Here is a 25,692-nt window from a genome sequence, read left to right as displayed (position 1 = left end):
TTCTCGTGAGATAAGAAGCATCCCGAGCCTGCCAGCCTGCCCTGTGGAAATTGATAGATACTTTGCAGACTGTAAAACCAAGAGATAGATTTTGCAGTGGACAGTGCATAGCTGAGGTGACTCAGTTCACAGCCCCTTAGACAGGAGCGAGGTTTGTTCTTCCAATTGTTACAGAGGAGGAAGAGGCTGAATTACTGAGCCGAGAATCCTTTTATTTCCAAATGCTGCAGCTGATCAGGCAAAAAAATATCTTTGTTGCAGGTCTGGCTTTTCTTAGTCTTTAGGCTTTGTTTAAAACTGGTAGCACCCCTGGGATTAGTTAATATTTAATTTAAATGGGAAAAGAAAAGAAAGGCAGGCCACAACAAATGCTTCTAGTGCACCAATCTCATCCAGTGACACAGCAGCTGAGGAACAAAGCCAGTCACCCAAGAGCAGCAGTTAAATGGTAAGGGATGGAGCTGGAGTTCACTGCCTCACTGAGATTTATTTCACCCTCCAAGGGAAAGCCAACCTTGGGAAAAAAATAAAACAGTAAATACTTCTTCTTTCTCCTGGCTGACAGTTTACTGCTTCTGAGAAGCAGTGTTTTATGGACAACAAGAGCACCAGACTGCAGGAAGAGGTGCAGCAGAGAGAAACTGGGAGTTGCTGCCAGGAGAAGGGAGAGAGAAGGAGCAGGCAGGGCCACCCTTTCCAGCAGGAGCGATCCTGCAGATGATTTAGGTTAACTTTAACACAAACATGATTTATGTTAAATTTAACACAGCAAAAAAACTACTTCACTTTGGAGGTCCGTGGTGATGGGTGATATTATTCACCCTTTCTGCATCCCACCACTCCTGCATGCACACAGCTATCAGCACCAGCAAGGTTTTAATCTTGATTTTTGAATCCAATTTTTCCCATATGAACTGTAATAATGTTTCGTATGGGCACGTGCTTTGTTTTGTCTTTAAATGCTGTGGTTATTTGATTGACCATCACGGCTCCTCAAGTTCGACTGTTATTTTATGTGTTGGTTGGGTTTTTTAACATTACAGCTATAATGGGACCCTCGTGAAACTCCTGCGTGATAATACAGAGGCATTTTTTCCTAGTTCAAATGATACTGTAGCATCTTGGCACATTTGGAGGTCAGGCAGCCTGGCAACATGATGAAAACCCCTGTTAAATGAATCATTTGTCCTTTTGTAGTTGGGCTTCTTGGCACATCTTGCTGAGAAAGTCAGTTGCTTCTGCCCTGAAAAACTCAAGTTCACAATGTTCACTCAAGTATCAAATCAGTTTCCATGCAAAAGGGGAACAAGCATTTGTGATATTAATTCCCTTCTGTCTAGGGACAACTGATACATCTTTTTTATTTTCCTTTTTCTTTCCCTGCAGCAATGTGCTCTCTGTTACCTGAGTAGAGTGAATGGGCAAGAAATTCTAAATCTTTACCCAAACTTGCAAAAAGGCTCAAAATTATAATGTTTAACTGTTATTTATTTGTGAGTCTTTGCACTTTGGATATTTGGCCCAAATTTAAGGGAACTCTGTGTGAGATGTTGCTCATGGGATACTTTTGACTTAGGAAAAAGCTGGAATGTGCTTACAGCCCTCTGCTTTTGGAAGAAGTTTGTATAGGTATTTAAAATTTCATGTCCTCGGTCAACCTTCTGGGCCTTTAGAATCTTGCCAGAACTGGAATATGGGCTGTCACTCTGTCAGAGAACATTAAGCCAAAGTGCAAGCTATTTTCAAGATAGAACTGATAATTCACCCCCAGGACACAGCAGCTTGATCAGTGGTTCCATTAGCAGCCTGCCAGGCTCTTTGGGTCTCGTGGAGGCTGTGTACCACCACGGGCCCCAGGCCAGCTCTGGAGGATGCTGCAGCCACAGGTCCTGTGCATCTGCCTCCTCCCTTACATTGCTCTGAGCAATTTTTAGTGCTAGTAAAGAAATGGGTGGGGGAAAATACCAGAGAGAGAAGAATGCTGAGTGACTCTTCACTTTCGGTATATATTGTGAGTGAGAATAATAATCCATTTATCTTTTTTTTCCCACTCAGTAATTGGAATAAGAAGTGGTATTTCAAATGTGATATCAGATGTTTGGAGTCCTTGCTCAGAAAGATTTCAAGGTTTTTATTCAGTACTTTTGAGCATCTCCTAAGGAAATAGCTCTATCATATTAGACTGGAATTAAGAGGTACCGGTCATAATGAGCTAAAGTTTGGCTTACTTATTTATATTCTCACTAGCTTACATTTTTCATACTCCCATTAATTACAGTTTTCATACTCCCCTTTTTTAGTTGCATATTAAAATTGTGACCTTTAAATCCACTTTTCCATTACATATAGCACCTTTTTGTTACTTGTGTTTTTAGGAAGCCCCAGACTAGTTAAACTTCAGATGCAGTACTGCAGATACAGCTCATATAGTGTTGGTGCAGGTCACTGGGTAAATTATTATGTGGCCTCAGTTTCATATTACGTTAGACTAAAGCCATAATTGCTGGTAATTCAATATGACACAGGAAAGGAAACATCATATTGAGCAAATTAAGCTTCGTATGACGGCATTACTTACGAAATGAACAGTTGTTTAAGGACTTTTAGGGACTATAAATAGCAGGAACCTGTAAATTCAGAGTGGAGTTCTTAATGATGGAAAGCAGAAGCATTGCACCTAGTGCCATTAGAAGGCAGACAGAACCCTTCTGTGGCCTTGAGGGCTGAAGGGTAAAGTAGGTGGATCACATTCACTGAACATCCCAAGGGATGAGTTTTCTTTTTAAAATTTCCAATTTCCGATCAGTGAACAGCAGTGCTTCGGGAGTCACTGAGGTTTGCTCTCAAATTAAAGTTCAATAATATTTCTGGGTGAAAAACTGCCTCTGCTGAGAGCAGTAGGAGCTTTGCTATTGATTTGGCAGGGAATAAGGTCTCACCAAGCATGGCAGGGGAGGGAGGATCTTCTTGACCTTTTTTTAAACAAACTTTGAGGATGTAAAGAGGGTAGATCAGGTCTGCACCAAGACCCTTCCCAGGACTGCTGAGCTCAGAGAAAATTGCTCTGCCTTTGTTCACATTTACCATGTTGAGGGCTCTCTGGGTGTCTGGAGGTGGTGATGCAGCAGGATTCAGCATCTCCCAGAGTCTCTGGCCTGAGCTGTATTCCTCCAGAGAGCTGCCCTCACCCCCCTGCCCACTGCTGTTGATGGGGGGCACACATCATGCCTTTTCTGAGGAAAAGGATTGGGCTTTGCTACACTGTGGGTATTTTAATCCTTCCTGATTTTGATGTAAAAATTAAAACCTAAGTGCTTGGCTTCATTGTGAATTTTAGGGTTTTTTTTATCTTGTTTGATTATTTGTCCATTAATATCAGGCAGGAAAATGTTTTCAAGAGTATTCAAAAAGATAGAAATCCAACTATTTCCTGTCATTTCTCTGTGGAAAACATAAAAAGCTGAGAAAACGAATCCTCCCTTGTTCTGAAATGAACATTTGAAGATCCATTTATTTCCATTTTTCATCTTGAAAAATAAATTTCTGAAATGCTGTGTCCTGTCTGCCAGATGCTTTTGCTTGAATCACACATTTTCTCTGAATAAAACCTCCTCAAACATTTGACACGTCCTGTGTGAGCAGCAGTGTGTCTTACGTGCCTTTGGTAATGAAGACCTCTTACCTACCAGCAGTGACTGAGGAATCTCTTGGAAAGGAATCATTCCCAGCTTTCAAGAACAATATATTTTTTTATCTTATCTTGGATTCTTGGATCAATAGAATAAAATCGACATAAGTCTTTTATCAAGCCTATACATTTTATCAAAGCACTGATCAAGAACTGAAAAGGGATTTGGGTCAAAATCTAAGCAGAAGGATGAAAGACCATGAGTTGTGACATGTCTATCCCTGCCAACAAGCCCTGTGTTCAAACAAAAGACCTCATTCCTGGTAACCTTGCCATTGATTTTATCTTTAAGCCCCTTGTCTGTAGTCCCACCTTCCTTTCTTCCCGTTATCCCAGCAGGGCTGGGTGGGTGTGAAGGGAACAGCTCCAAACGGATCAATAGACTTTGGATCAGGCTATAGGTGATTACAGGGCTGTGGTAAAACATTTTAGGTAACACCTAGGGTGTGTTCAAGCCAGCTTTCTTACAAGACTAGACAAATAGGATAAAGATACACATAATTTACCCTTCTATCTTTTTATTTCAGCCTGAAAATGTCAGCCAAAATCCAATTTATCTTTGCCTTTCAGTATTTGAGATATAACTGTTTTCTCCAACAGTGCATGATTTTTAAATGTACATTTAAAATGTAAGATATTAAAAAAGCCTAATTTCAAATTTTCAAAGTTTATGTATGTTTTTTAATTCTCTAGAGTATTTGATATAGTTTAAACTATTTCAAACAGCATTGAACCAATCAGAAGTACTGCCTTTTTTTTTTAAACTGAAAAATCAGATGTGTAAACTTCTGTAATCTGAATGCATGTATTTCCACTGATAGTGCACATCCCATTTAGCCTGCTGTCTCTTTTCCCACTGTTCTCTTGCTTCTCTTCTGCTGGAGAATTTTGCAAACTTTGTGTCATTATTTTAATTTTTCTCTCGTCTCTCAAACTGCGCTCCAACAAAGACACAGAAACAGGAAGGTGATTTGCAGATTTCTCTTACTCTCAGCAATTTCAACAGGCAACTGAAATGAGTCATTCCTCTGCCTGGCACTGCTTGGTACACACAGAGACACCAACCTGCCCTGCTGTGCCTCTCATCTTCCCACCACATAGAAATAGCTGCCACGTTTTGTCTCCAGCAATTCCCCTGGGCCTAATTCTTTGCTCTTCTGTCTCCTCAGTCCCTCTATCCTGTGAACAGTATGTGTTTGTCAGGCTGGCTTTTACAGTCACTAAATGGTTCTGCAATAAACATCAGGATTGTAATTAAGATGAAAATATTTCCCCTCCTGTGTCCTCAGTAGCAATGCTGTAGGTCAGTAAAGAGCTGCACAGCACACCTGAACCAACCAAGCAAACAGGGTTTTCCAAGCTTGAAGCTGTGTGATGGACCTTCCTTTTCCCGCCTTTCCTTTGTGTGCAGCTCGTAAATAACAACATTTTTCTGTGGCAGCAGCAGTAATAGCAGTAGCTCAAATGAAGATCTCGACTGGTTTAAGTGAAAGACACAAGTGTGCACAGAGGAGCTGCCAACGTTTGCACACTCCCAAGTGCAGAGGCAGTCTGGCCTCTCTTTAGAAACAGCTTCTGAGCCTTTCACCAGAGGCAGCCCAGGCACTTCTCACCACTGCAGCTCTCGAACTGCCGGGCAGCATTTACCCAGAGCTCTAAGAAGCTATTGCATTGTGCCCTAAGAGTGTCCACGTATTGATCACGGGTAAAAGATTGCTAATTACACACGTTCCCGTGATTAAAATGCTTAGGCTGAAATGCTCTTTCTAAATTATTCTCTTACACAATAGAAGCACTTTCCTGTTGCACTAGACCACGGTAGCAATTTTCCCTCCCCAGGAAGAGGGATCCATGGGTCCTACAGGGATATGTGTCCCTGGAGCTGCCCAGTTCCTCCAGGGGCATGGCTGGGGCATTGCAGAGCTAGCAATAACACCAGCTTCACTTTCCCAGGCACCACAGGGCAGATAAACAAGGATGGATCTCCTCTTACCTGCCAAGAAAAGTAATGTAATTATTAATCTCATTTCCCCAGAGAGGACAAGGGGTGATTTATTTGGAATTTTACTTCTGTAACACATTCAGTGTGTGAATTATCCCTTTGATTTTACACCTTTTTCGCTGCAGCTGCCTTGCACCACTGAAATACTGTAGAATTCTCATCCTGGCCACAAACAGAAGGCAGTGACCAGGAGTGAAAGCCTGGGTCTGATGATCATCTCCCATGGAATAAGAAACCACAGGGGCACAGGGAGGTCCCCTTGCTGGGGACACACAAGAGGGACCAGCCCTGGGGGTGGCACAAGGCCGTGGGTCTGGGAAGGTGAGAGTCAAATCTCTGTGGCTGGGCTTTGGCAGGCTCCTGGCAGTGATGGGGAGAATAGTAATTTGAAAAATGATGCCAAGATTAATTTTTCTTATTGTTCCAGGAAACCGTAGTTTCTTAGTGTCTCTCCAAGGACTTGCAAGAGAAGTCCTGAATTTCTCTTGCCAGTGTGGACAATGAATAGCTGGAAACTGAGACTATTGCCCTATGTGGATGGAACTTTGATGAAGAACTTTCCTTGCTAAAATAAAGTTGATGAGATTTGAGTATCAGAGCAGCATTGAGCACCTAAGCTTATTTTCTCTCTAAACTAATTTTTTACTGACTCTCAGTCTGTACAGTTTAAAAAATAAGAAGTCAGTTTGCCCTGTTTTGAGGATTTTTTATTTATAAGATGCAATAAAGAGTACCAGGTTTATCCCCTGTTCATAAACCCATTTTCGGGGCTGAGTAGAGCCCTCACACGTGAGATTGTAGCAATTTAGGATTTTATGAACATTATATTGCCTTGCAACAGATTTACAAACTTAAATTAGTATGACTCCTGATTCTAAAATACAGCAACCGATTTGCAACCAGAATTATGAGTAAGTTAAAATATTACATGTAATAAAAGCATAGCCTGGCAAGAAGGAAAATTGGAAAGTTTGTTCCTCATAAATTTCTATGTCACTGTGGAAAAGATCTTATCTCTCTCCTGTGTCCATTTTACTTCTTCATCTCCCACTGTCTCCCTGCTTTCATGAAATCTATAGTCATTTACTTGTCTGTCAATTTACTGCCTAGGGATTGATTCAGTACTAGGGGATGAACAAACATGCAAAAGTATCACAATCACACAAAATCAATTTCATTGAGAAAGAATAAAAATAAGGCTGAGGAGCTTCCTTCACTACTTAGTAAGCCTTGGGATAATTTAATATATGCAAATGTATACAAAGTGTCATGGAGGATATAAATTTTATTGAACATTAATTGGAAGTGATCTGTGGTATCACCCAGAGGTTTGTGTGAGCAGGCCATTTCCAGTTTGCATTTATGTGTGAAATGTGTGTGAGCACAGAGATGCACATGTGTGCACACAGCCCCGGCAGTGATTACAGCGCTGAAAGCAATCACACTCTGCAGCTGACAAGTCAAAGATCAAGCAGAAGTTTTTTTGGAAAATGGGGGAAATCCTGCTTTGAATAACCAATGACTTGACCTTTGTCAGCTGTTAGTCTAGTTGGTAGCAATTATCCAAAAGAGATTAAATTATCAGTCTCGAGGCAAGGTACTTTGCATTTTGAACAAGACCAGTGATTAAGCACAGATACTTTGTGAATGCCAAGGGAGTTTCCAGCAGGATAATGATTTCAGAGGAAAAACACACTACTGTGAGTAAATTGCAGTTTTCTTACCCCTTCCTTGCGCCTTTTCCTTAGCTTGAGTTCCCTGAGGAAAGCTTACCATGGGCTGGTGACAGCACTGCTGGCTTATCCAGCAGGCTGAAAGTGGGACAGGAATAGCAGCACTTGCTGTGCTTGCAAACCAGGCAGGCGGTGCCTGAGTCCTGCTGCGGGGTCACAAACACCTGTGTGCCAGGTCACGGTGTTTTGGGGTTGGATGCTGATTTCTGAGGCCTAACACCCACTCCTGAATACCATCCCGAGTGCCAGGTACCATCCACCTCCTCAGGAGCACCAGGCATGTCCCCAGAGGCACAGAGGACAGCGGTGCCTTAGGGGTACATGGAGTGCTGTGACTCACGGCACCACAGTGCCAGGCAGTGCCAGGAGAGCTGGCACAGCGGGCAAAGCTGGCTGCAAGGCAGGATTCAGCCATACCAGCTATTCCCACCACCCTCCTTGGGCAGGTGCAAGGGGCAGAGCTGGCTGCAAGGCAGGATTCAGCTATTCCCATCACCCTCCTTAGCAGTGGAGTGGTTCCTGCAGGCACGCCCCTGCAGGGGCTGAGGCACCTGGAGCTGGTAGTTTAAACCCATCTGTCTGCTTTCACAGGAGGGGGCTGTGGAGGGGCTGCAGCTTTGCTGCCTCCACTGGGGCGAGGGCAACTCTGGCCACTGACCCAAACACCTCAGTCAGTCAAACACTGCGAGCCCAAACTCCCAGGTAAGGACCTGGTGTGGGGTAGGCAGCACCTGCACCTGCCAGACCTCGTTGTTATAGAGAAACTTAAAACACCTGAGGGCTGGGGAGATGGAGGGAGGGTTGTTTCCTTTAGGTGTTCAGGCTTTTTCCTCTTGTTTTTCCCCTCAAGTGCTTTGAAATAAGAGATTAGGCCAGTGCTTGGAAAGTCTGCAGGATGTGACTCGGGCTATGACAACTCATCCAAGACAATGAGCAGGTTAGTGCTCTTAATGGGGCACCTTTGAGGGGTGGTAGGGGAATAGCTGTGCCATGCTTCCGCAGTCCAGGGGACTGGCTGGTTCTGCCCATCCTACCTTTGCAGAAAGCCTTTGGTTTTTCAGCACATTGCATGAATGAGCAAGCCCTTCAATTTACAGCTGCTAAGCAACCCTACAGCGTGTCCCTGTAGATTAAGTCCCTAAATCTGTACACGAAAACTCAAATTTACTTGAAGAAATTTTGTTTAGTAATAAATACAATGTTGAGCGTGAGGTGGGTCCTGGTGAGCTCCAGAGGTCCTTTCTATCTTAGTCGTTCTGTGTAAGCATCATGGATAGGGCCAGCATTTGTACCAGACCTGAGTGGATGCTTTAGGTAAATATTTCAATTCTAAAATATTTTTATTAGAAAAAAAATATAGACTTATATCCTGCTGACTCTATACTAGAGTCCTCACCTCTACTGAACATATTAAAAAAAAAGTTGCCTGCTGGGCACTGGCATTTAAATAAATCATGTAGAATTTCAAGCATGTTCTTGAACATTTAAGTCCAGCATAAAGTTTATATATCTTGGGAGAGGTTTTTTTTTGTTTTTTTTTTTTTTACAACTGTCAAGCCCGTGTTTCCACATAGTAAACACCTCCATCTTCACCTGGTGGTGGGCTGCAGGGAGCAGGATTTGCCTTGTTTGCAGGGAGGGGTGCTCTGGCCAGCCCTTGGGCTTGGTGGCATGATGGCAAATGTCTGCAGCGAGTCCAACTGGGTGCAGTGCTGAGCATGTCTGAACAGTCCCCAGACACTGGTTTCAAGACCCAGGCAAGGTTTTCTTCTATCCTGCTACAGCAGATGGCTGTAAACATTTCTGTAGCTGTTCAGGCTCAAGCCAAGCTGGTTGAGGCAATGTGAAATTCTAGGTCAAAAGGTGAAATGTTGCTAAATTTAAAATTCAAGTTTATGTAGATGAGTAAATGATTACTTGGACTGTTTCCATTTCAGTTGCACTAAGTAAGACATGGCTCTCCCAGCATGTCTCCCTGCCACAGCTGGGTATCACAGCCACTTCACAGGAGTTATGAAAAAGGTCCTCCCCAAACATGTTTCCCAAGTATGCAAGGCTAATTGCTGCTGTGCATCCAGGCTTGTCTCTCTAAATGTTTGGATTTGGCTCTGTAGGTTCACTTCATCATTCCTTATACAGGATTAAACAGTATGTTCATTCTCCTGTCAGTTTGTTCCTACCACTTGTCTTCAGTGGAAAAACTTGAGCATTAGAGATGTTTGGGGTAGGAATTCGTCCACAGATACACAGATATATTTGGTGGGATCCTCTCACTGGGAAAGAACGAGGTTTTGGGACTTCTTTCTTTTGTCAGAGCTTAAAGGGACAAAACTGGAATACCAGCAGAAAAGTAGTGTTTTAAGGAATCATTTTTGCACTCCTTCCCCAAGCATGGTGTTGGATGAGGATGCTGTTGGTACTTTCTAAAGGGTTAGAAAAAGAAACCATCTGTCTTTTAAACAGCTCGTGAAACTCTTGGTTTGATAATTGCAGGTTGTCTGCACAGCTCCCAGACGTGTTTAAATCATACTGGGTATAACTCTTCCATTTCTGCTTCCAGGCTGATGTGTGGTTTGTTTGTTGCTGAGTAACTGCAGTCGTGGGATAGAGATGTCCAAATTTAGCCAAGGTGAGGTTATCTGTTGCAGTGACCCACCATGGAGAAGGCACATATGAGGAGGACTCAGTAAATACAGGAATCTGAGCCTGAAGCCTCCCCGCTCTCTGGGCTCCATGGCAATTTCTGCCACCCTTCTGATCCCCTGCAGTTGCTATAGGTGATGCCAGGCACAAGCTCAATGCATGATCTTCCTGTCTCTGGAGATCTGGTAATCCATACTGTGAGGAAGAATTGATGGGAAACAGCTTCCAACACCTTGCTATGAGTTGGGTCTTGATCATCTCCAGTGGTGTTAACTCTCCAAGAGTATTATTATCTCAGAAGCTATTTTAGATTTTTTTTTTTAAACTGGCAATATTTTTCACTTGCTGGTCATCTCTTCATCTATGATGTCTTAGTTACACTTACTGAAGTGTAACATTGTGTTGATTTAGTGTACCTCTTTAATATCAAATTAGTATTAGAAGTTCTCTTTTCAGCAGCAATTTGCAGTTAAATGTACTTTTGTTTTATATACAGCCTTCTTCAGAACTGTTGGTGCTAAGTTATATACTGCTCCACTTAAAGGATTTTTTAATGTGATATTTAGTGAAATTACTTCTCAGACTCACCTTGATTTACAACTACTTTCATACAAATCTGTCCCAAAAGAGTGAACTTGATTCCTATGCTTTGTTCCTTCATTTACTATCTTGAATAAATAGTACTTTACTATTCATTGTTTTTCTTCTTTTATTATTTTTCATTTTCCCTATAGTACTGAGAATAACTTGTATACTTGGTTATTACTGACAGAGTGAGATTTAAAGTCTGCCTGACTTTCAGGAGTTCAAGAAGCAGAATTAGATATGGATTTCATCCTGGATGAACAAGCTTTTGCCAGGTATTAATGTCTGACACTGACTGACAGCAGCTGAACATTCTAAACAGGGGAAAACCCAGCCTCTGTATGGCACTGATGTGAAGGGCTGGTTCCTTAAACTGCCACCTCAAGCTAATGTCTTAAAGAGCAGATTGCTGTTAGATGTTGATTTTGTTGCTCTCCCCAGAAGCCTCCCTCAGGGAGAGTTCACTTACCTCAAACGCTTGAAAAAAAACAACAGGTTTGCAAATATAACTTCTTCTGACTGCAGTGGAGACACCAAGGGGCCTGAGATGAGCTGGAGCTGTGTGGGAATAGGTGTAGCACTGAAGCACAGAACCAGTGAGTAAAGGGACTTTGTGTCCTTGCAGAGATTCTGTCTGACTGAAAGCTGTGTAGGGGCTGGTCTGCTGTCCCAAGTCAGAGATCCTCCTCTGTTTTCCCCTTCAGCATTTCCTCAAAAAAGAAAATGGAAGGAAACATCCTGGAGCTCATACAGTGGTGTAGCTACATGTCACGTACATAAGACACGTTTTGTCCAAGTATAGCCATAATTGTATTTTTCTGGACAATAAATATAAACTGTGTGTGTGACAAGAACATGCATTATATGGGCAGCTAACAGGCTGAATGCTGAAACTCTTCTTTGGCATTAAGAATGTAACTTTGACCAGATGTTGATGGTAACTGAAAGAACATGATGGAAATTGCCCAGTGGGAAACAATTTAGCTTTTAAAATGTCATAACTTAAACCTCAATTTAGTGTTTTGCATAGAAGTGGGCATGACTTGTATTTGATACATCCTCTTTTTTATTAGTACTCTGCAAAGTGAAGTTCTTAAGGTGCCTGTGGCATGTGTGTGTGGGGTGTATTCCAGCTCTGGGCTTCCTCAGTGCTAAGTTTTTCTGCTAACATCTCAGCTCATAGGAGCATAGAACAGTTTACCTTGGAGACCTGGAGATCATTTGGTGCAGGGTTGATTTAAGAAAGTTCATCAGGTTGCCAGGTTGAGCCTATGCTGGTATGTAGCACTTTAGCTCCTCCCAGTCATTACTCAAAAGGTTCAAGTTAAAATTTTTACTGAGGAAGCAAATATTGAAGATTTTACATAAAAACTGCATGCACCAATTGATTCTTGCTCATGCTTGTGTGTATGTAATGCATTACACTCAACTGCATGGGGTAGGGAACTGCTATTATGACCACAGTTGTGAAAATATTTGAATTTAGCTTACTTTTTGTAAACACTCTGGCCTTAAATCCTCAGTGTATGGTAACATGTATAGCACAGCAGTCCTCTTCTCAGGACAAATGCCTGAGGGGCTTTCAGTGTTTCCATTCCAATCCTCCCAAGCAGGGAATCATACCTTGGCCTTAAAATTTTTCTCTAAAATACTTTCTCCAAAGAAAATTTTAAGAAAATCTGCATGTTTAAAGGGGTAACACCCTCCCTCACCACCCTAGCAATTCAGTGGAGGGGAGAATTTGCATATGCCTCCCACACTCACCCCTGGCTGATTGGGTGGCTGTCAGCAGGTCAGACACGGGGGCCACCAAGAACAAACCTAATGTGGGTTACCCATATGGGTAAGGTCCTGGTTGAAACATTGCAGAGAAGCTGTTTGGAAATCCAGCCATGAGAAGCGTGTTAAAAACCAGCACTGATGCAAACCACATGGCTGGGACTAAACTCAAGCTGTTTAGAAAACAGGAGCGCTGTCCACTGTGTGCCTGCAATGCTCGATTTCTTCCCCGACCTTCTCCATTTCATTATTTTGTGCTCCCAGGATGCTTTCTGCTATGTTATGGCCTAATGGTTTGGCACCCATAATTCCTGAAGCTCTTGCATCACTTGTGTTTGAATCCCACCTTGAGAAGCCCACAGATAATATTGCTGTACCTGACACTGCTTCACACAAACCAGCTGACAACTGAGAAGTGGAAAGTGTCCAACTGACCCTTGCATCTGACCCAGTCCTTCATGTCAAGGACCAAAGGCAACAGCAAGATATTTTGGGACCAGGACAGGATGTTAGCCTAGTGTGTCCTTCCCCAAGCACAAACCAACTTCAAAAGGACTGTACTGACGGAGAAGAACCTGTGGACAACTCTCTAGTGCATGGCCCTTTGTGGCAACAGCCAGGCACCAAACACTTTCCTGGGTTCTGGGAAGCCAGGTAAGAGTCTCATGCTTTGCTCACGTCTGGCACTTCACCACGATATGGCTGAGCTCCTCTCCTTCCTTGGCATAGCTATGTTTAGCTGCAAACATGGGCATGACAAGACTAAGTGGCTTATGAGGAATTAAAAAGAAAAAGTCACTATTTAATGAGACAAGATCATAGAGAGAACAATATTAAATAATGGATGTATTTATTAATGAATTCAGACAGGCACCACTTGTGCAAACTAAACGTTAGCACACAGCCTTTATTTTCATGTTCATGGCAACTGAAATTCTGGGAGCTTGAATTTCAAACTACAAATGAAGAATCCTGTTGCATGTGTTCTAAAGTATTTCAATGTCATTGCAGAACTAGTTTAGCAGTAGCAATAACAAAGTATTCAGTCACTACAGAAAGCAGATCTTCTGATAATAAACAACTGCATGGTGCTAAACACACTTCAGCAAATGCAGGGATAAGCTTGGCAAGCTGCCTTACAAAGCTGTGGTTCTGCCATGTGACAACATCGCTCAGACTAGATGCAAAAAAGAAAAAAAAAAGAGTCCCACAGGCACATCCATGTAACAACTGACACACCTCCCAATAAGACTGATCTTAAAAAGTTTTCATGTCAGACTCTTCTGAAGGAAGGCCTCAGAATCAGGGTGGCCCCAGGGAACACACTGTCTCAGTTTCTGCAGCTCAGCCAGCGGCCAATAGCTCCATCCCTTTGGATCATGACAAAGGACCAAAACTGCAATAGCCTGAGAGATTTTTGGAGCTAGTTAACTAGATGGGGTGGGAGAAAAGCTACGAAAAAAGACAAGTGGGCCATTCCAGCTTTCCTTGAATTACTGAAACTATCTAAACAATATAACAAATCCTGTGCACATGACAGTAGAAAAATTACAGGATGTTTGTCAACTCTCAACTAAATGAGCTGGAATGATGTTTTAGGGAGAGACTGATAAATCAGATAAATGGTTCTAGCCTGTGGGGTCTGAAGGGATAAGATGGAGAGAACACTATAGAAAGTATCATACAGCAGCTTGAGATGACTTATAAAACTTTTTGCTTGAATATCTGCATCCATACGGGAGCTTCAGAGGCAATCAGCCAGTGCCCCATTTAGTACCCCACACTGCATGGGGACCATACTGGCTCCTAGAAAGGCACAATTATGTATTTTCTGAATTTCTCCGGACAAAATGGAGGGAAAACCTTGTTTATTTTTCTTGTAAGGAAGCTACTAGGAAAACTGTGTCTTGAAACCACACTTATTTTCTTACAAAACTCTTTGGCTATTTTTGGCTAGATGATGAGTGTGTGCAAGACTAATTTACAACACTGATGTGTGTACCAATAGAGTTGGTATTTTGAGTTGTATTTTGTGGCACAATTTAATAGAAAATATAAGAAATCTCTCTTCCCAGAAGCTCTGAGAGCTTGAATCTGACTTTCTACTTATCATGTTTGTCATGCTCCAGTGTAGTTAAAGCATCCACAGTCTAGGCTGTTATGAGCTCTATCGTCTAGTAAAGATAAAATATTAAATTGCTCTAGTTTTTACATTTAAATTTATCTTCACAGCAATCCCCGTGTTGCTGGAGGACCACGCTATGAATAGCACTGAAATGCAGTCAGCAGACATTTCCGTGCTACTCCAGGGAAGGCACAGACAATTAATTGTTCCCAGTTTGCTCTACTGTCCATAATTATAGTTTTGAGTTTATAAATAACGAAGCATGATTTTAAGCACCAAAACAAACCCCTCAATTACTACAGAGTTCCTGAGATAATTAAGTCTCCAAATGTGGCTCTGTAGAAGGGAACCAGGCTACACTGCAAAAGCCCATAACGTGCAGATGTGCGTAAGCAGAGCGAAGTGACAGGATGGAAAACGTCATCAGGAAAATAAACTCTCTCATCATTATTTCACCGCTTTTTACCTAAAAAAACAATGGTCTATTGTCTCGATTCACCCTATTGTTCTGTCTCATTTTTTGTTATTGAAGGAGCCAACAGTCAGTCAGTGAGAGTTTCCTGAGGAGTAGCGGCTTGGAAAGCTAAAAGCAGTATCCTGTGCCTAAGGCTTGTTTTGCTACAGGTTTTAAGAAAAACCAGGAAAGTAAAGTCACTGAGACAAATTAAAGCACACTGTTTGCAATTCAACTTGTTTGAATACCCCTTCAAATGGAAATACTCTCCATTTTTACAAGTATGGTCATTAAAACCTGCAAAATGAAGCAGAAAAAAGCTGTGCCCTGTCCATGTCCCTGCTTGATGGACGCTCCTCTGTTGTTACTGGGCTGTTGTGCCAGGGAAAAACTCTAGGTCGGGAGCCAGCACAGCAGGAGGCTTCATTAGCCACGAACAGGAGCAAAACAGCGCTTCAGAAGGAGCAGTGCCCTGTCTGAACAACCAGCTTCACCACAACAAGCACATAATCAGCTGGACAGCCTGTAACACACGCTTCGGATAAAGACAGACCTATGGATACAAGACAGCCATGGCTTAAGTGTTTCAAAAGATCTTTGCCCAACAAGGAAACAAATTATACATTAAAAACTTTTTACAAAATACATGCTCTGTTCTTTCTCTGTTTAATATCTTCCTTGCTTGAAACTTGGCCGTTGCCCAAACGCATCCAGAGCAACGCTTGATGATAACTCAAAAATGTGCAGTTAATCTGTGTGTAGTTTCAGCTCTTGAGTTCCAGGAGCAAAAGTGTACTTTTCAGAGAGAAATAGGCTTGGTCACACAGCATAATCATGTTTATGCAAGTTTTTAGTAGATAGCCAAGATAAAGGAAATACTTCTGTACATTCCTCTGAGAAAAGACAAAAACTCTGAGTTGAAAAAATGCTCTTTTTCAATGTCATTTTATCCACAAACAAGCGTAAGCTGCAGTAGAGAGCTTCCTGCATTACAGCGAGTAAAACTTTAGCTTGCTGGGGGTTTTTTGTTTAGTTTTCTGTACTTTTTTTCTTTCTTTTTTTTTTTTTTTTTTTAACGTTACAGCTATATTTCATCATAAAAACTAGTTTGAAGAAAGGGTAAACTTTTGCTCTTTGGTCTATCTTGACATTCCTCCAGAGACACATAACAGGAATATTTCAGATTCATTTTTTGTCTCCTACTTGCAGGAAACAGGAAAGTTGCAGTTCTTAATTTTCAGGCTTCTGAAATGACAAAGATAAGAAATTTATACATTGAAACAAGATATATTTGCTTTCTTTAAAGAAAAATAAAAAGCGTCGCAACCTAAAATGAGTGCTTCAGTGAAATAGGATATTTTTGCCTTAACTATAATAAACAAAAATGTATAATTATGTCATATGCACCTCCCATTTATTATCTGTGTAGCCCAAGTAAGTGAGAAATAAAGATCTGTACTCATATTCCAGCATGATACAGACTTCAGACTGCACATTACTGCAGTAATTTTTGCTGACTAATTACTAATTACTATTTTGTTAATACTGTGGAATGAGACTAAAACAAGTAAATTTTTTGTTCATAGTCTCAGTTTTGTGGATGTAAGGAAAAGGTCTTAAAACACTTTCTATTCGTATCTGAATAAATTAGGATGAAAACATCTAACAAATAGTTTGCAGTTTTAGAAAACCAGTTTTGGTCTCCTGCTCTTATGGACTTCTTTATGGCCACGAAGACGCTCACAGGCAGAGCTCTGGGATTCCTTTCAAGTTCAGAAAAGCTCTGAGGGTGGCAAAGTAGCCATGCTGTATATTAGAATAATCCCAATGCTCTGCCAGTTTTGAAGAGAAGAGTGCAAGAATGCATCCGACACTGTGGACAGTGGCAGCCTTACAAAGGCACAGCTGACTGAGGAGAACAATTTCCCCCTGCTGCCATCAACCTGGATACTCAAAGCCTGCACAGTAAGAGCAGGCACCTACTGCCACTGATGAAATCAGAGGGATCCTTAGAGCTCTCAAGGATCCTTAACAGACTTTACTTGTGCAGGTGCAGTTTGTGACTTCCTCTCACTGAGCACAAATACTATTTTTTTTTTTTAATTTCTTCCTATTGGCAGACTTGTCTCCATGAAAGTCTTACTCTGACCGGTGCTCTCTACAGACAGCTCCTAAGGAAACAATTTCAACTTTCTTAGTGTATGAGTTGGACAGTATAATTTTAAATAAGACAGTGGCCAGTGACAAAGGACTAGCCAGATTCCTTTGGGTTCATTTCTGTATATTAATGTTTCATTTTTTTTGACAGATCACACCGCTCCTACAGAGACTGCAATATTGTGTGTCCATGTATTGGCTATTTGTCAACAGAGAAAAAGAGAGTTGACTTTTATGATAAGGTTTTTACTTCCATGACTCTTTAGAGCATGTTCAAATGACTGGTGTGAAGTGGTAGAGAAAAATCAGAGTGGCAAATGACACCCAGTGTTTCAGCTCAGCCAGAGCCTCACACAGCAACCTGAGAAGCAGGAACTTCTGCCTGTATCTCTTTCACGGGTCTGATGAAGGTATGCATTGCAGAGGAGGATATTAACTGCACACTAAAACAACTGTTCTCAGCTCTGCAGGCATGTTTATAATGAAACATCTGCAGCTCTTCCACAAATTTCTAAATATTTTTCAATTAAAACGTCCTAAAGATCTGAATCAGCCCTAATGAGCTGGCAAAACACCGTATTATTAATAATATTACATCATACACTAAAATGCTGAAGAATTCAAATTAAATGAAGAAAAATCCCTTGATCTGCCATCACAGAAACAAACCCACAAAGACCTCAAAGCATGGTATCACCTACAGTGTGGGTTCATTTCAGTGAATGTGTGAAAACAAAGGATACTCCTAAACTTCTCCACAGAAAGATGTGAGTAAAGACTACATGGGAATATTATTTCTCTCTTCTTCCAAAATTAGCAATGTACAAATCTAGCACATGAACCAAATGAATTTTAGAGCTAATGAACACTGGTGTGGTGCTCACTGGGTATTACCACACTCTCAAGGCATTTATTTAGACTGTTAAAGGTAGGAGCAAGGGTATGTGCCTATATTGATGAAAAATAAATATAATCAAGCTGTTTTTTCTTTAAAAGGCTTAAACTTGATGAATCATTCACCTGTGAGATGCCAACAATATCTCCATAATGAAATTAAAATAAATTATTAAGTTGGCTATATGTTATTTACATATGTTATTTCCTATATGTTATTTCCTACCTATTATGTTTTTGTGACTTCATTACCATTTCTTTTTACATCTGACAAAACACCATAACTGACTAAAAGCCAAGTTTAACATTTTCATTTCATGCACAGCTTCCAATGAAAGGCCTTCACAGTTGGAATGGAGTATTTTGTCTCCTTAATTACTGTTGTTCTTCCAAACTCATCAGTCCCTGGTTTGGATGGATTTGTGTAAGACGAGGCAGTAAACAGCCAATTAAGCAGGCTCTGTGAATCTGCATATAGATTTTACATTAGGATTCTCCAGTCATTCCAAATGGTTCAGGAGCAATTACAGGGTGACACATGATGAATCAATATGTATGCACGAAGCCGTCAGACACATCGCGTGTATCAGTAACCAAGGTGGGATATATGCCAAGAGTGGTACGTGCAACACTACCCAGCCACAGAACAGTCAGGGATGGTTTGCATGCAGGTAATTACCTGTGCATGCAGGTTAACTTTCAAGCTAGGTGCTTTTTGCTTGTCTTGACTGGGACACACAAACTGGTAGAAATCTGCTCTCATCAGATGTTATGTGAATACTGTGGCATCCATGTGAATGTGTGGGCAAGTGAACCGTTCACTTGGTCTGGTCGGGTTGTGCAAACCTCTCCCCTCCTCCGAACAATCCATCAAAACACAGAAATAGAAAATGAAAGCCCTTTCACTCAATCCACAGTAAGAAGGGACTGCTAAAGCAGGGCTAAAGCACCTGGGCACATCCACTTCAAAGCTGTGGCTGATCTGGGGTCCAATCACAGTTTTATTAGCTCATAGTAATAGTGTTCTTCTGTCTTAAACAAAGAAAAACCCTTTTGCTCTCCAGACCAATCCACTGGGGGAGAAAGCTAAGTGATGAAAGGAGAGAATCCCATGACAGGCACACATGGTTTGTTTCAGTCAGGGTTACATTCTCTCTTACTCCACTTATTATGTTAAAAGGTTAAAATGGAGTAGCATGAAATATTTTCATACCATCTTGTATTTTTAAGTGAGGAACATGTGCTGCACAAAATTAAAGCAGGACACCAAGAAGATTAAGTACTTAGAGAAAGGGAGGAGGTGGTGGGGGAACTGCAACCTTCGAGGAAAAGGGAGAGAATCCAGTATGAAAAACAGGCTAAGAGGACAGCTTTGTGTTCCTGAAATGCTTATTACCATTTGAGAGAGATGACAGCAGTTATGAAAACAGAACACGAAAAAACAAAGCAGAGCTCATGAACAAACTGAGAAATATCTTCCGTGATATCTAGGTAATGACAGACACACACTGCCATGTGAGTGTAGTATCAAAGAGTATTTCTTTTGAGGTGAGTAAGATGACATGGTTTCTTCAGACTGGCTTTTTCCATAGCCAAGAGCAGCACAGTTGCAGAGCTGGCTCCTCCTGATGCCAAACTGACAGTGCCAGGAAATCCAAAAGGCACCATTAGTGGGCAACAGCAAAGTGCCAGTCACCATTCAGCAAAAGAGAAACCCATGTGATAAACAGCACATTATGAAATACACCCCCAAAGTGTCTGAAATCCTTACTGCAACTAGAGCCTAGATAAACTCCTGACATCCTTTCTTACACACATACTAGGCACAAACATCCTCCCCCAAGCTGGAACAGGAAAACAAAGGCTGTTGACCGACCTGAATTTGGATGTCATTCTCAAAACAATCCTTTCACTTGCTCTGTGAGGGGGTCAAGGTCAATGTCATAGAAGCAAGGCCTTGTGGGCAGTCCTGGCATGGTGCTCATCTGTGGAAACAATGACATTCAGTTATATTCCTGCACCTGTGAGCAGATAATCAGTCTACCCTTGCATGTAAACCTTAGAGAAAAGTTGGATTGTTCGACGCAGGCTCAACCACAGATATGATCTTTACCACATTTTGTGTTTCTGTTAAAAAGGTCAAACTTGGGTTTTTTTTGATGAATTTTTAAATATGGCTTCTAGAAGACAAGAAAGAGAAAACAAAAGCCACAAAATACAGGCTGACACAGTGACTTAAGGAACAATTCTGTAACAAAATGAACACCCTTTGGGACTTGCTTGTTCCTCAAAATATTTATCCACATTTATCCATTTATATCTCCTGGAAAAATAAAAATCACACAGCAAAGGGCAAAGATGTAATGGTCTGAATTTACCTGGGGACAGGAATATGTTGAACTCAGACCTCTCCCACAGAAAACCAAAATACAGAAGCAGAATTAATCACAACATTTACCTAATGTCAGGAGTAAATTGAAATAGTTCTACTAAACGTACAGAAATTACAGCTGAATCCTAATTTAGTAGTTAGAATTACAGGTTGAGATACAAAGCTAAACCAACCCAATCATCTCAAACTATGCATAATTAAGATCCTGATCTAGCATAAGACACTAGCATCTGCATACTTTCAAACATGTCAAAAGTGTAATGGAGTTAAATTACACAGTTAACTACAGCTCTGCTCAGGCTACTTATACTATTACTTGAAATTGGCATTTTTAGCAGCAGTTAAAGGTACATGAATGACACAGACATCTTGAGGTGCCCCACAACAGCTTAAGCCCCTTTAAATCAGAGGTTCTCACGTTTCCCAACTCCCTACCTCGGGACTCATCACTTCTCCCTTGCAAAGGAGATGTTGTGAGAGCAGGTTTGGCAGAATAATGCTGGGTTTTGATCTGCTTCATCTTCTCCTCTTTCAGCCCTTTAAGCCAGGAAGGGCTTCCCCGTTCCCAGTGCCACCACTGGCACAGTGTAAAGGCTGTGCCTGTGGGGCAGTTTTAAAACAGGACCAGTTTGGATCAACTTTGGTCACTTTGGATTCACACCCTGAATATCTCACTCTATTTCCACTGATTCAAGGAACTCTAAAAACAGCATTTGGGCTTCATGACTCCTTAAACCCTTTTGATAACTTAACCTCCTAAGTGGAGAAAGTGGAGAACGTGGAGAACACCCCTGCTGTAATAGCCCCTATATTAATACCTGAACTGATGAAAGACCTTCAAATCTCTCAAAACAAACCTGGAATTGAACTTCGCCTGACTGTTTGTTGGCTGAGAGTCTTTAAGCATTAAAACTTATTTACTGGATTTTGAGGAACAAACTTTTCACTCAGGCAAGTCAGCAGAGCTCATGAAAACTGGTGGTTAACCTGACCACAGGAGGTAACCTTCAAAAATGGCTGTGTAGAAAAAAAATTATATTGGCTTGAGTACCAGAAACACTCCAAACACCAGAACCCACAGAAAGGGTCAGATTAGGGTATGTCTTCATGACTGAGCTGAAACAGCTTCTGGAAGAGGGAAGTTTCACCCTGGGAACCCCTGGAATGATTTCCCCTTGGAGCTGGCTCTGGCACTCGTCTTACTGCAACCAACTCGTCCAACACAGTGCACTGATGTCAGCACATGTTTTTGTGGCCAGGGTTGGTTGGCCGATGAACTAAATCTGCTTATCAGATGACCAGATCACCACCAGGGCTGCGCCAGGGGAGCAGCCAGAGTATGCTGTGGCCAGCCATCACCTCCAGCGCTCCAGCAGACAGCTCAAAGCCAGGCAACCTCCTCCCTCCATCCTCCCTAATTCCCCAACAAGCACAGCTCAGCTACAGTGTTTTCTCTGGCCAAAGGCACGCCCTAACAAGATAATTGGCCTGGAAAGAGGAAAAACATATGACCACCATCCTAGCTGCTGCAGGGTGCCAGACCTCCAGGCCCCCCTGGCTCTGGGGCAGACTGTGTTTCATCCTCACAGCCTGACCTGCTGCATGTTCAGTGAAGGGTCATCATCTCCCTTGTGCTGCAGCTTTGCTCCGAACACTTACGTCATGACTCCATCATGGGAATACAAGCAAAGCGTAAGACCTCGCCAGCACAGTCCCATTTACCCCAGAGAGTAAATGCTGCTGGCATTTCAGAGGTTAATCCTGCACTGAGAAGGGGGAAAGGCGCCTCGGGAGCTCAGCACTGGCACAGCCATCACCTCATTTGAGATCTAGCTCAGAGGAAAAACAATGCAACAAGCTCTTCTAGTGGCTCAGTACATTTCCTCTGTTTTTAAATATAGTCCTTCCTGATGTTTTGTTATTGTAAGTAGTAGGATTAAAAGACAAAATTGTCAGTTTGCATTGACCAAACCCTGCCATGACATCACTTATTGGCTGACATTGCCTTGGCATCTTAGCTAAGTACTAAAACACCTTGCTACTATTCCTTATCCATTGGCCACAGTAGTTGGACTGCAACATCATTAGGGTTACTTAATTATTTTCTGTCTCAGATTCCTTCCAGTTGCTGAGTTAATGTTTGACAAGGAACTGCCTTAATGAATTACATCTCACTGGGAGGGGAGTGAACAAATTGCCAAAGACAACTTTCTAGTTACTTTGTGTATAGCAGTTCAACATCTGAAAGCAAACTCCCAAATTCCAAGTTTCTTTTTTACTACAGCTAATTTACAAGACTTTGTTTTGTTTTGTTTAAATATTAAATACAAGTCCTACATATGTATGTCGTATTTTGGACTTGTGTGGTGGTTTTTTTTTTCTTTCACAGACACAGTGCTACACCAGTATAACTCTACTGTTTTAACTAATGAAAAGTTATTACATTTTAAAAAATGCAAATATCAAACCAGTTTATTGCTGGTTTGGGAACAACTATTGGGAACAACTATTCTCATACTGAAAACTGAAGCCAACAAAAGGGAATAGGTTCATCTGAATTAAAACCACTGCTGCATAAAATTAAGATCAAAAAACCCCCCTCCAGAATAAACACTTTGGGACAAATACTTATGTGAATTACAGTCTGAAAATATCTATGTACTGTAATTTTTCCCATGGCCCAGACTTTCAAACAGGCAAAGCCATGTAGATTTATGATCATTACTCTCTGCTCTCATTATCTGTACACACAGAGGTAACATGCAGAAGAATCTATCCCTTTTTCATTACTTCAAGGTCAATAGGAGGAGAAAGCTGGCTGGCTGAGGAGAGTACTACCAATTATTCCCCCTCCAGCCCTCCATTTCTCTCCTTCAACCACAGAGGCAGGAAAGAAGAGAGGGCTCAGTCTGCTGCAAAGCTGCAGCGAGGCTTCACCTGACTGGCTTTCCACATGGCTGCAGGCTCAGGATGCTCCTCTTCCCTCTCACCATTTTTCACGATGCTGAATGAAGGCATTAGTAAGTAAGTTGGTCTCTACTCCAGCAGGCATGATCCAGAGGAATCTCTCTCCCTGACCTCAGTAACCAGAGCCCAGATTTTTGTGCATGGAGGGGGAAAGCCGACTAGCGCATTCTGCAGAGTGCTCAGCAGACTATCTCCACCCCTCCAAGGCTTCCTGAAATAACTAATTACTAATTAGTTAATAATAAACATTAGATAATGAATTAAAAAATTATTTCAGTTTTAAAACTTAAAAAAAGAAGATGAACAACGAAAGAAAAAATATGCTTAAAACGTAAATCACTTCGGTAATTAGCAGGTAGGCACAGCACAAGACAAACCCACAGAAATTTATAGTCAAACAGCAGCTTGCTTGGCATTTCGTAAAATATACATCCTCTATGTATTGCCCAGAGAACAGAACAACTCTCCACTCTAATACAGTAATATTTGGGTTATAGATTGGTAGCTATGCAACATCGCAGAGCATGGCTGTGAGACAAGAACAGGGTAAGAAGTGGAGAATGACAGCACATTATCCACCCAAAATCACAAACTGGATTTAGATGGCTGAAGTAATCAGTACTTAATGTGAACAAAACTATTACTATCACACTTTTCCTGGGAGAAAGAAAATATAAGGCATAAGCTTGGTACCTTAAGGCCTAATGGAATTCATATGAATGCTTCATGCAGGGAAAAAAGAAAAAAATGTTATGCAAATAATTTAGGAATTAATAGGAGCTAGTTTTCTAGGAACAGACCATTTTCTCTACAAACTGTGCAACTGTCTGTACATCCATGAGAGCGAATGAGCTGCAGAAAGATGATGAGAAAAATACAACGCTGCTTGTTACCATGGCTCTCTGTGTTTAGGAGACAAGAGCAACAAGTCTTACAGTCAGCTTATCCTAAGGATCATTTACGCTGCTGGAAATGCACAGCTGGTGGAAGATAAAGTACAATTTTAGTTAAGAATGCCTGAAGGCTACTGTTGTATTAGGCATTTATGATCCTCCCGAAGTTTACTTACATGACTGAACAAAAAAACCATAATGAGCTTCCTTACAAATGGAGAATGCCAGTTATTTTTCAAGAAATCCATATGAAAGTGTTGCTCCACACCCTCTCCACAAATGCACCCTAAGTTACTGGAAGAGTAACTAAGTTTCATTTAAATGAGAATTATGCGTTGACCTGTAATTTGAGTTGGCCATGAGAACTATGTAACACTTGAACACAGTCAAGCACCAAGACTCTGCTAGCCAGGTTTGTTGTGGTTCCACGAGGAACCATGCTGCTAAATTCCTTTATTTCAATCATACAAATGCCTATCAGTGGTTGACATCCTGCCTTTGAGCGTGCCTTCATCCATATATGTATTTATATTTTTTCATTTATCCATATGAAAATATGCTAACAGAACTTGAGATTGCCTTAACAATCTCAGGGTTAGTGCAATGGCACAATTTGCAAAACAGATGGTCCCAAAGAGGACATCCAACTCATGCTTAGTGTCTTTTTCACCTGCAAGACAAGAAGTGTCTGTTTTATAGGCATAACATGGTTTCTGTTGAAAAAGGAAAGAAAACCAGAGGAATCTGTACTTACAGAAAGTATGGCAAACAACTCATTAGAAAACACTGAAAAATCAGCCAATACCTTATTGAGGAAACTTCCCTAATCAGTGGCTTATGGAGTTAACACTGTATTTGACAAGAAGTGCAAGTAATTCACATTTTTAATTTTATCCTTTTGTTAATTAAATGAGCTATGACAACTCACAAGCATTTCAAACTTGAAATACTGCAGAAAACAGATGTTGTTTCTCAAGAGAATCCAGCAAGCACATGACTGCGGATAACTCCTCAATAAAATCTGATGGGATGAATTGCATATCCCACACTCCCTCAGCAAGAAACAATACAAGAGGAAACTCAAGAGATTTATAAATAGTGCTATAAACCTGTATGCATTACGGTCAACGTGCCAGAACTTGTTGGAATCCTGAGGCACAGCACGAAGGAGCTACGCTTCAGGGTTTCAATAACGTTTCCTGGAGTGAGTTAGAGCTCTGGAAGACAGATCCACCACCAGGAATTTGCTTGACTTCAGTGCATCTGTCAGTCTCAGGGCACGCAAAGGTGAATGGGATAACTTCCTGAAGAAATCCTTCCTGGTCTCCAGTGCTGCCTGCCCTCAGTGTGCTTTGAGTGCCAATTATTCCCATTGACACT

At 41.5% G+C, this 25,692-nt stretch overlaps 1 protein-coding gene across 3 annotated transcripts in view; it reads right to left on the bottom strand.

Moving 5' to 3' along the window:
• Positions 1–13,243: 13,243 nt before the first annotated feature.
• Positions 13,244–25,692, bottom strand: part of MTHFD1L (methylenetetrahydrofolate dehydrogenase (NADP+ dependent) 1 like) — a 144,647-nt gene continuing 132,198 nt past the window's right edge. For 2 of the 3 annotated variants that reach the window (XM_063390104.1, XM_063390105.1), the window contains 2 exons: positions 19,937–20,045; positions 13,246–16,254 (listed from right to left, as the gene is read on the bottom strand). In XM_063390104.1, the coding sequence (XP_063246174.1) occupies positions 19,956–20,045 (90 nt within the window). In that variant the 3' untranslated portion in view covers positions 13,246–16,254; positions 19,937–19,955. Of the gene's footprint in view, positions 16,255–19,936; positions 20,046–25,692 lie in introns of all 3 variants that reach the window. The other variant, XM_063390103.1, reaches the window with a different exon arrangement.

This window comes from Prinia subflava, chromosome 2, assembly GCF_021018805.1.
Source record: "Prinia subflava isolate CZ2003 ecotype Zambia chromosome 2, Cam_Psub_1.2, whole genome shotgun sequence".
Lineage (NCBI taxonomy): Eukaryota > Metazoa > Chordata > Aves > Passeriformes > Cisticolidae > Prinia > Prinia subflava.
Note: the sequence above shows the minus strand (reverse complement) of the source record. Positions and strands in the feature narration are given on the sequence as shown.